This window comes from Peromyscus maniculatus, chromosome 3 (genome assembly GCF_049852395.1).
Source record: "Peromyscus maniculatus bairdii isolate BWxNUB_F1_BW_parent chromosome 3, HU_Pman_BW_mat_3.1, whole genome shotgun sequence".
NCBI classification, from domain to species: Eukaryota; Metazoa; Chordata; class Mammalia; order Rodentia; family Cricetidae; genus Peromyscus; species Peromyscus maniculatus.
In genome coordinates, this window is record NC_134854.1 from 21,732,153 (window position 1) to 21,743,074 (window position 10,922).

The 10,922-nt window shown below is 44.0% G+C and overlaps 1 protein-coding gene across 3 annotated transcripts in view; it reads right to left on the minus strand.

Moving 5' to 3' along the window:
* Nucleotides 1-10,623, minus strand: part of Casd1 (CAS1 domain sialic acid O acetyltransferase 1) — a 43,517-nt gene extending 32,894 nt beyond the window's left edge. For 2 of the 3 annotated variants that reach the window (XM_076566230.1, XM_076566231.1), the window contains exons 1-3: nucleotides 9,636-10,307; nucleotides 2,988-3,084; nucleotides 2,330-2,450 (exon numbers count right to left, since the gene is read on the minus strand). In XM_076566230.1, coding sequence (XP_076422345.1) covers nucleotides 2,330-2,450; nucleotides 2,988-3,084; nucleotides 9,636-10,197 — 780 coding nt within the window. In that variant the 5' untranslated portion in view covers nucleotides 10,198-10,307. Of the gene's footprint in view, nucleotides 1-2,329; nucleotides 2,451-2,987; nucleotides 3,085-9,635; nucleotides 10,308-10,508 lie in introns of those variants that run through there. The other variant, XM_076566232.1, reaches the window with a different exon arrangement.
* Nucleotides 10,624-10,922: the final 299 nt, after the last annotated feature.

Consider the following 10,922-nt stretch of genomic DNA (forward strand, 5'->3'; position numbering starts at 1 on the left):
TTTTAATAGTTTACTTTTCTTCAGCAGGCATTTGCTGACTATTCTTATTCTTTTTGTAATTAAAACCTTCTTGTTCTTTATTTTAGGTATACTTTCCTAAGTAGGAAAGTGTTCTTTTCAAAAGATATCTGGAAATCTGTGCTTAGCTTAAATTTTTTGGTTACTTGTATTTATCTTTATTTTAGATCGTTTTACCATCTTGCATGGTCTCTACCTCCCATACATGTGAATTTTTTATGTATGCACAATAATGTTTATAAAAACATATATTAGCCAGGCAGTGGTGGTACAAGCCTTTAACCTAAGCACTTGGGAGGCAAAGGCAGGCAAATCTCTGTAAGTTGGAGGCCAGCTTGGTCTACAAAGTGAGTTCCAGGACAGCCTGGGCTATTACACAGAGAAATGCTGCTCAAGAAACAACAACAAAAACAAAACCCCCCAAACCATATTTTTTACATATACACATAAATGATATATATGTATGTATATGTTGTATATGGGTATATATGTACACATATGTGTATAAAATATATATTTGGCACCAGACTTGGGGGGGTGATCTTTGCTTAATTATTTCTCTGCTGTGTTTGGAATTAATACTTCTTAATTCTATTCAACAACAACAAAAACAAGATAGGCAATATCTGCCTTCATGGTGTGTGGGAATAGAGAATATATAAAATATAATCTGACAAATGTTTGATCAGCAGTTGGAATGAGTTGTTTTCTTGGCATCTGTATCTTTAAAACTGGGACACAGTCTTTTCTTGTTTCTTTTAAAAAATGTATTTAAGTTAAAATGTATCTTGTTTGATAATTTACAGGATGACTGACTGGGTATCTTTAGAAAAATGCTGCGAACGTAAGTATTCCACTAAGAATGAAAACATTTCACATTGTATACCATTTTACATATGTGTCTGTATATATATTATAGTAACATACACTGTAGAGTAAGCCATTGTAGTTTTCTCAACTATCAATTGACAAACTCATTATACTAATTTCCAGAAGGAATTCTAAACCTATAAATATTCAACTGTTTCTTTGAAATCAAAATTTTGTGTGTCTAAATATTAATGGAATATATGTTTACAAACACCACACAATACATTGTTAACACCACTGTTTCTATTGTTATTCTAAGGAACAGTTCTAAGGATATAGGGTCCATTATCATCACCACATGTGAACAGCCACTTAGCTGGGAAGCACCCCGTTCCTCAGCTCCATACCACAAGGAAAGCTCATAACAGACAGATTCCCATCGTCAACATGGGCTGCTCTACAGTTCTGCACTCTGAGTCTCCATTGTCCACCCTCTGCCATTCCCTATCTGTAATCGCATGCTGTTTGAAGAAGACAGGCCAGGAAGACATAAATAGAAGGATGTAACGAGATAGGTCACTTCCCCCAAATTAACTAATTAACAAAGGGAGAGGTATTAATCCTTGTTAGTTTTCACAGCAAGGTCTATTTTTACAATGGGAAAGTCCTCAGCAAAGAAGCAGAGGTTTATACATTGCTGTCTCTGTTCAGAGCTCAATGCCAGCGTCAGGAGGGCTGCAGAAGGCAAGAGGCCGGCATACACGACGAACTGTAGTATATACCGAAACAATGGAGCAAGAAATACATAACACTGAATGTTTATATTCTTTCCCTCAGTATTTGCATTGTAGAAATTCTACAACAAAGATTTTAAAAGTAGAGTTTTTCCTCAGCAAAGTAAGTGGAAATACCCTTTTGTAGTTCAAAAAAATTAAGAAAACTAGAAAAACTAAAAAAAAAAAAAAAAAAAAAAAAATGGGGGAAGTATATGGAATTACATATAGCCACTCGGTAATATGTGGCCACTAAGAAGATATTTATGTCGATTACACAGAAATATGGTGAACTATGATAAACAGGGGGGAAAGCAAGACATAAAATTATACACACTGAAAGATTACAATATATTTACATTACGAACCAAAACGGAAAGAAAATATGCCAGGGTACTAACAAGGGCTGGGATACTTTTTCCTTGTCTTCTTTCTATGGGTTTTCAGTAAGTTTTCCACCAGAACTGATTCTTGAGAAAGGAATGTTTAAGCTAATACAGTCTTGACAATACCTAATCCACCATGCCTTTTCCCAGGCTCTCTGTTACAGCAAATGCTCCATACTTCACTTCAATTTTCCCAAAATCAAATGAAAAGGTTCATCTCGCTACTATCAGTTAACACACCCCTCCTGTAGATACCCACTTGATTAGTGTCTCAACCAGCATGGGGGAAGGAAGGGACAGGCCGGGGGCGGGGGGGGGGGGGGAGAGGGGGGCCGGGGTTACCTTATTTCCTTCTTCTTTAAACTGGGGGTTAAGGATTTTTACAAAAGAATAAAATAATTGACGGATCCTGGAATCTCCGATAAATGCAATATGTTTATCTACAAGGCAATTCTTTGCTTCACTGAAAACGAGAAAGAAACATTAATTAAAATAAATAAAATCAACATAATCGAAATTGAAAGAACATGGCTTAATGTAACATTAGAAACAAATAAAACAGAAAACCAACTGTTAGACAGCCAATCACACAGCTTAAACTAGGTAGCCAGGTGTGTTTAACTTACTGGCCTATGTCCTCATTACCAACTCGATAATAGCACCCCATGTGTCCCAGAAGTGCCCTAACGCTACAGGCCCTTAGCCCATTATTCAGCGCTGGAGGGGTCAGGGATCTAGGCCACAGAACACGTCTGTTTTTTACACATTCCATCCTCATTACCTCTTACCTGAGATAAAGGTATCTGGCCAGAGCCCTTCCTCTAAAGCTGGGGGGCAGCAGCCTGCATCTGGAATCAGCTCCAGGCCAGGCCAGCTCAGCTAACAGGAAATCCCCACCCCCAATGCCATTCTGCACAGAAATCTGCTTCTGCATCTGCTTCACCTCTGCCTTTCACTGCATATTAGGAATTATGCTAGGAAAGGAATGAAGACATTTTACCTCATTTTGTATTTATGCATCATACAACTGTGAGGTTGCCAAACTTTTTCTCCAAGAAATCTGCCACTTGAGAGAAGGTATTCACACGAATCATTGCCTATAACAATAAAACACCGTGGGGTTGTAAACATTAGTTTATTTATTTTTTGTATTTTGCTTATCCTGGTCCTCTTCAGTGTCCCTGAAATGAGGAAGTAGAGTTTTCTAGACTTTCTTATGTCTTCCAGATGCACACAGACATTTCACAGGAAGCACGGTCCACATCAACACATTAGCATGCCAGAGGAAAAGAGCCACCCAGCCTTTCTACTTCACCCTGAACGGGACTTATTATTATTATTATTATTATTATTATTATTATTATTATTATTACTTTTATTGAAAATAAATTCTTCTCTCATACAATACATCCCAACCACAGTTTCCCCTCCCTCCACTCCTCTTAGCACCCCCCCACCTCCCCTCTTCCCCAGATCCACACCCCCTTCCTTTTCTCTTTAGAAAAGAGCGGGCCTCCAAGAGATGACAGCCAAACAGGACAAAATGAGACACAAGACGACAAGGCAAAGCCCTCATATGGAGGCTGGACAGGCAACCCACCAGGAGGGAAGAGTCTCCAGAGCAGGCACAAGGGTCAGAGACACATCCGCTCCCACTGTAAGGAGTCCCACAACGACACCAAACTAACAGCCACAACATGTATGCAAAGGACCTGGTGGAGACCCATGCAGGCCCCATGGTTGCTACTTCAGTCTCTGTGAGCCCGTGTGAGTCCTGCTTAGTTGATTCAGTGGGCCATGTTCTCCTGATGTCCTCCATCCCTTCTGACGCCTACAATCTTTCTTCCCCTCTTCTACCGGGTTCCCTGATCTCTGAGAAGAAGGACCAGATGGAGACCTCCGATTTAGACTCTCTGCATGAGATCTGGCTGTGGGTCTCTGCATCACTCCCATCTGCCGCAGGAGGAAACTTCTCTGATGACTGTGAGGGACTTCTAACCCCTAAATGCTGCGGGCACCGTTTTGGTGGTTCCTTCTACTTCCACTTTCTTTTCTCAGACATCATCTAAATCTGAAACAAGCCTTTATGGCATTTTGTCAATCTTGTTTCTGACTGAGAAAAATAAAAGCTAAGGGCTAAAAGAAAGACTTTGGAAATGATTCACTTTACAACTACATATATGCATTAGCATATCTAGAAACCTGGTTTTAAAGCTAGTTTTAGAGTTGCTGGCTAGGAAATCCCTCTGGCTCTGTGTAAATTGGGAGAGCCATTCTACATCCCTTGGCCATTTTATTTTACCTCAGCCAAATATACAGGGCCAAACGGATGAAAGGGGAGATGTTTGCATTAACTAAGGATTATAGCAAAATAGAAATTTAAGTTAATCTGTAGCTCCTTATTAACAGTTAACAGCCAGTTAAACTTGGTTTATAATTACTTTAGATCAGGCTAGGGGATCTAAGAAAAGGAATACTGCAGAACTGACAAGCATCCAGTACTGAGGCATTCAGGGTAAGACTCAAGGAACTCAAAGTCGGTTGCTGTTTCTGTTGACTTGGGTGCTGGATCCAACCCAGGGCTCCCTGCATGGCACAGGAGCAGTCCACCACTGCCCTGAAACCTCACCTCATGCCTTGTTTCCTCAGTCTAGCTATTCACTTGTCTGGACTGGCATAATGCACACTCGAAGGATAAAGGGTCAACACAAAGGTGCTGGTGCTCAGTGTCCCAAACAAAATGGATGGAAATGGACAACACAGTACAGTCTTGCTGGTGAAAAACTGTGTAAGGAATGCAGAATACCGAAGAATAAAATTCCATAGTTAAAAATGCACCTTAGTTCTTAATTCTTTCCAATTTTTAAAATCTAATTCTAGTTCCAAAAAACAAAATTATGTCACACGAATAACCCAAGATGAGTAAAGGAGGAATTACAGAAAACACAATTAAGTTATTTTCCTAAAAGCAGCACTTCTGCAAGAATTCTAGGCTGTTCCCACAGCAAAACTCCTATTACAAATTAGAGTATGTCTAAAATGAAAATAAAAAATTTGATATTTATTGCATTTCTACCTTTCTATACATACAAAACCAACTTGTGAGTAACAACTTTTTTTTTTTTTTTTAAAGAAATATGAGTTGCAAAAGTGAGGTGTCAAAGCTGTGGGGGTATTCCTATCCTTTTATTTTTTAATAAAAGCCTAAACAAAAACATTCTTTTTGATCAACTCTCGGTGTCTACATGTGTGGAAATGGAAGCACCATGCCCAGAGCTTAAAGCGGTCATTTCTTTACCAGAAATGCTTGCCATGCTGAGTTATTTTCATTCTTGGTACTACTGCCCACATTGGGCGCCCCAGGCCATCCACTGAAAAACAACAGGTCTAATGTGCTGAGCCCATTTTAGAAAGCTCCTATAGCAAAGGGGACTTGAAGAGGTCAGAAACCAAGCTCTACGAACACGGCATTTTACAGACAAACAGTCTCCCAAAGAACAAACTTCTTTCATGTGCCAGGGAAAGCTACTTGGTTATGACTTTGCTCAATAGTAAGAGTGGCCTTTTCACATTCAGCAAAATAAAAATAATGGGAAGAAGTACTCTTATAATCTAATTACAAATAAATTAACATGATTTACAAAATTCTCTAAAACTCCATATTCTAAAGCACATTCTCTTTTCTTAGGAAGGAAATGCTTCCAGATCAAATCACTAAATGTATACCTAGTTGCTAAAATAAGATAATGTACCACATTGTTTATTATGTATACAATATGTAAACCCTTTTCAACTATATCAAAAACAAAACAAATGAATCTCTAGTTGCTATTTTCAATTACCTAATATAAATCTGATACTACTTTAATATAACCAACTTGGACTGCAAAGTACTCAGAGAAATCAAAGTAGGAATACAAGACAATTCCAAAAGAGCTGGCTCCAATACTCGAATTATCTAGATGAACGTTTGTTTTCTTCCTTATTCTGGGATACTTGGTATAATCTTTCTGGTTAGTGGGTATATATGCTCCAGTTTTTATGCATGACTCTTTTCAGCAATAGAAATGAAATTAAGGACAAACCAAACAAACAAGCAAACCAGGAAACTGGAAACACCAGTAACCAACAAAGAAACCCTCCAATACCCTTCATAAATTACACGTCGCTGTTCCTTTGAACAAAGCACCACTAGACACTTACGGCCTTTAGACGGAGTCACCCTTCAGTGACTGCCTACTACCAACCACGAGAGCACCAGGTCATACAGCGTACATACATTATGTCCCATGGAAGAATATGTCTAGGATTCAGCAAATTTATTTTGTGCTGAAAACATCATTTAAATTTTTCTTTAGAAAGCTGAGCATAGTAATCCTAACATTTGGTAGCAGAGGCAGGGAGATATTTAACATTGACTTTTCATATGCTTAGTGATGGAAAGGAAATCAATTTCAAAAACTTAAGACATTCGAAGTACGTTAACTTTAACCTCTTTAAAGCCTTTCCTAAGGGTTTGGATACTAGCCTCTGGTCAGAAATCATGTTTTGACTCTAGAACCACACTATTAACAGAAATGTTTAAGAATGCATACTAAAAGTCATTGTAACATATTAAATGACATATTAATAATTCAAAAAATCTCTTCTTCCTAAAATTGAGATTAGAGCACCACATTCACTTAGAATCACAACCAAACCGAATGCAGATAGAAAAATAGGGGAAAATAAATTTTGCATATCTACTCACCCAATAGGTATTTATGGAGTTCCTACTGTGTGTTAGGCACTGGCTATTTAAAAATAGTTAAGATACACTTGGAAGCCCACAGTGTGTATGTGTGGAAGAGGACAACATCAATTCTTACAAGTACAACTTGGTAAGTATGTACAAGTTGCTTTGGCAGAAACTGAATTCCTTGCTCCTACTTTGATGAAGGTAACATTCGAGTCAAGCATTGAAACAAAACTCTAAGGATTTTCATTCAAGGGAAGAGAAGATGTCGTAGCAGAGGAAGACAGCAAAAGTGCTTTTACACTGTAAGCTTAAAACTCAGGAAGAAAGAGGGGACCCCAGGCACAAAAGCAAGCCTTCTGAAGTTCTGGAAAATTGCCACTTGGTCAGAAAAAGAAAAACAATGGGAAAACTCTTCACTGGTATAAATTAGTACTTGTAAATTACCTAGCATTAGTATTTTAAATTAACTTCATCTCCCATGTACCTTCCACCAAGCTCTAAGAAAGGCAGACTATAACATAATGGCACCAGGCACACTAACTGGTCCTAAATCACAGCTCAGCTACTGACTAGTGTATTCTTAGGCAATTTTCTTAACCTCCCTGGCTTCATCTTTAAAATGTAAATAATTCTCTAATTCACGGAATTTAAGACACATCATTATTTTTTCATAGCAGGAAAAAATGTTACCAATTAAACTTTGACATGCAATCAAAGTTTTAAAGACTCTTCTTGATTACAGAAATGTTCAAGAGGGGGAGATGAATATACACCTCAGAGAGGCTGCAGAGACAAAACGAACTCTTTAAAACCTGAAACAATGCCTACATACAGGAAGTGCTCAATTTAATGCACAGACTTTCCAAAAGGTGTAATTCTTTTACGTTGAGTAATTTTCGAACTAAGAGGTGCTAAGTTAGTGTGTGTATGTGTTAAAACTCATTCTACCTTCTTGATGCATGTTCATACACACACACCCAAGATCCTAATGTGGACTATACTTTTGCCATTTATCTAAGATAGAAAGGCCTTTTCTTGTTCTAAAGATTTATATGTGATCCAAGTCCATGTTTATCTGTGAAAGGCACTGCACCTGACGTGCTTTGTCACTGCCAATGTCATAAGGATGGTAAAATCTTCCTGGTAAGATGTTTATTTTTCCCAAACAGACTCTGGTTCAAGTTCTTGATATTCAGTCTGGGCAGGCACACATGCCAGGTGTAGTGCTTCACACTCAAGGCTCTGAAGTACCTTTGGAAACGATGACTCGCTTCTGGAGGAGGCTTTACAATCCGAGACTGCTACACTGACTCATAAGGGCCCATCTGACATCCTATTTTCCCTGCCGGTGACAGATCTTGATAACATGCAATATACAATCTAAATTTAAAATTTAGCATTCCAAGTCATCAAAAGACAACAAGCGCAAAAAACTTGTAGGCAGGGCAGATGTTTACATTTAGGACAACAGCATTACAGTTATAAACTTCAGTTCTACTGATATCACAAACACAAACTTGAGCTGGATTATGGTCATCTTATCCCAAACTACCATAAAATGACTTATCGTATCTAAAAGAAACATGCTCTCCAAATGATCTAAAGTCAGTGCATCAACACCGCGAATTGTATTTTATATATGAGATGTAGGCTTTCTTGATGGCGGCCATAGATGAACCAAGGCTTTGCCACGTCATCTGCTATGACTCTGTAGAAGGCTGGAGAAGAGTGACCACACAGATATATAAGGAATCTATCTTTTCGTTCAACTTAATATATTTATAAGATAGCATGCAGTTATGGTACCAAAGTTCAGGATCTGGAAAATATGGTCAGAAACAAAGCATCGAGTTTGACCAAAATGGCTTCTTCTTTGAGAGAATGCCTGAAATGGGCAGACAGCTCAGATCCTAGCACCCTGGTGACTTCAGATTTTGCCAAATTGGTTGTACAGTATAAATGGGTCCAGTGCTAATGTGCACCTACCACACTTGACTAATTATCTCAGTCACCAAGAGCTGTCCAGATAATGGCTTTGGTGTACCAAGGGTCAGAAATAAAAGATCCTATCATTACAATTTCCCTCCTCCTGTCAGGGTCTGTCCCGGTATCATTTTTCACAAAGAAGGGGTAAAAAATCAATGAAAAAGACAAGCAAATATCTCTCGATAACTGGAGGATAATGCCTACTGGGTGAGACGAGGTCACAGTGCCTTTCCAGCTTGCCACCAGTGTCTAGACCCATATAGCGGGCCTGCTTTCAAAAAGGCTCACTACTTGCATCGCCTGCCCACGCCTGTCAACTCCTAACTTCTTAAAACAAACCAAACAAACCAAAAAGCCCAAAATCCTTGCCTCAGTGCCTTTATTTGTTAAAAAAAAAGTGTGCAACCCAAACTCTTTGAAAAGTGTCTTTAGGGTTGGTGGCACCTCCTCCCTGGGAAGCAGGTGGGCCACGGGGCGTCTCTGGCCAGAGTGGCCCCTTTGGCAAGGACAGCCAGGTGGCCCAGGTGGCAGGGCAGAAGGCGGACCCCTCGGGCGGGCGGGCGGGCGGGCGGGCGCGCGGGCTGCGACCCCGGCGGCGTCCTGGAGGCGGTGCCGCGCGCGGGGCTGGCCCGGGGGGCCTCCGGCCCGGCGACCTCCTGCCCGGGCGCGGCTCCAGGGCCCCAGCCCGAGCAGCAGGAGGAGGAGGAGGCCCCGAGGGCGGGCAGCTGGGGGCCGAGGGCCGCGCGGCCCGGCCCGGCCCGCCGGGGTCGGTCGGGGCACGTGGGGCGCCGCGGGGCCGCGGGAGGCCGCGTGGGCGTGCGGCGGCGGCGGCGGGGGGCGGCCTCCCGCGCTCGGGGCCGCGGCGCCGCCTCCCCCCCCCCCCGGCCGGGCCCGGGGCCGGGGGCCGGGGGAGGGCCCGCTCACCTCGGTAGCGGCGGGACGCGAGGTGGCACGCGGCGAGCAGCAGCACGGCCAGCAGCGCCAGCACCTTGGCGCTCCTCACGCTGAAGTAGTGGTTGATCTCCCGCTTGCCCAGGTGGTAGGCCAGAGCCGCCATCTTGGTTCCTCCATGACAACAGTGCGCGGCGGAGCGGGGAAGGGGCGCCGCGCAGGGGCAGCACGGGGGCGGCCGGCGCGGGAGCCAGCCGTGGAGCGGCCGCCCGCTCCCTCGCCCGTCGCCCGCAGCGCCCGCCGCGGTGCCCGAGCCCGCGGCCTCGGCGCCGCCGGCCTTGCCCGGGCCCTCGTCGGCCTCGCCCCAGCCCCGCCGCCGCTGCTCCGCCGTGCCGGTGCCCCAGGCGCCCTGGCCGCCTGTCTCCTCCCCTTCCTCCTCCCCGGTAGTCTCCTGCCTTAATAGCGGCTGCGCCTGTGAGGGGGGTCCGGATGCCCGGGGCTCCGGGGTCACCGGGCCCAGACGGGCCTCCGGGGTCACCGGGTCACGGGCGGCGGCGGCGGCGGGCGGCGGCGGCGGCGGCGGCGGCGCAGACATGGGGGTGTGGGGAGAGGGCCGAGGCCAGCAGCCCGGGCCCAGATGTCGGCTCTGGGGCTGTGGCCTGGCCACCACCTGAGCCCAGGTTGGGCCCGCAGAGCCACTGTTCCGGAATAAAGTACACTCCCTACTTCCCTATCACACCCTTCTCTGAACTTTCTACTCCCTGGGCCCGCCCCAGTCGTGGGGGCGCAGGGGGAGGCCACCCACCCGCCACCGATCTGGCCTGGTCCTCTGCACCCAGGGTGCTGGCCAGGTGCTGGGGTTGCCCTGACCCAAGAGGAAGGGGCCTCTACTCTCGGCTACTCAACTGCCTTGGCCAGGTTCTCTGGAAACTTCGTGCCCTGTCTGCCCAGGGGCAATGGGCACAGACGCTCGACAGAGGCTTCAGTTAGTGTAGGTGTCAGGATAAGGGCCCCATTCTCCCGTGTGTGTACACAAAGCCACGGTGGCAGATTGGGTGCCAGTGACCATCCTGCTTCCTAAAACGTGGTTAATGTTTCGCGGTTGTCAATAAAACCAATGATCCGTGTCCTCTGGAAGGCATTGTGTTAGCCCGACTGATGTATATCATGTATTTTGGTGTATTTGGTCTCAAGATGCCTTGCAGACCAGAATGGCTATTGACATTGTGGTTAGCACGAGCCAGTGAAGTTGGAGGCCCTTCTCAGGCCTGTGCTTTATAGGCCCCTCTCAACATTCTAGAATATTAGAGAGAAGGGACT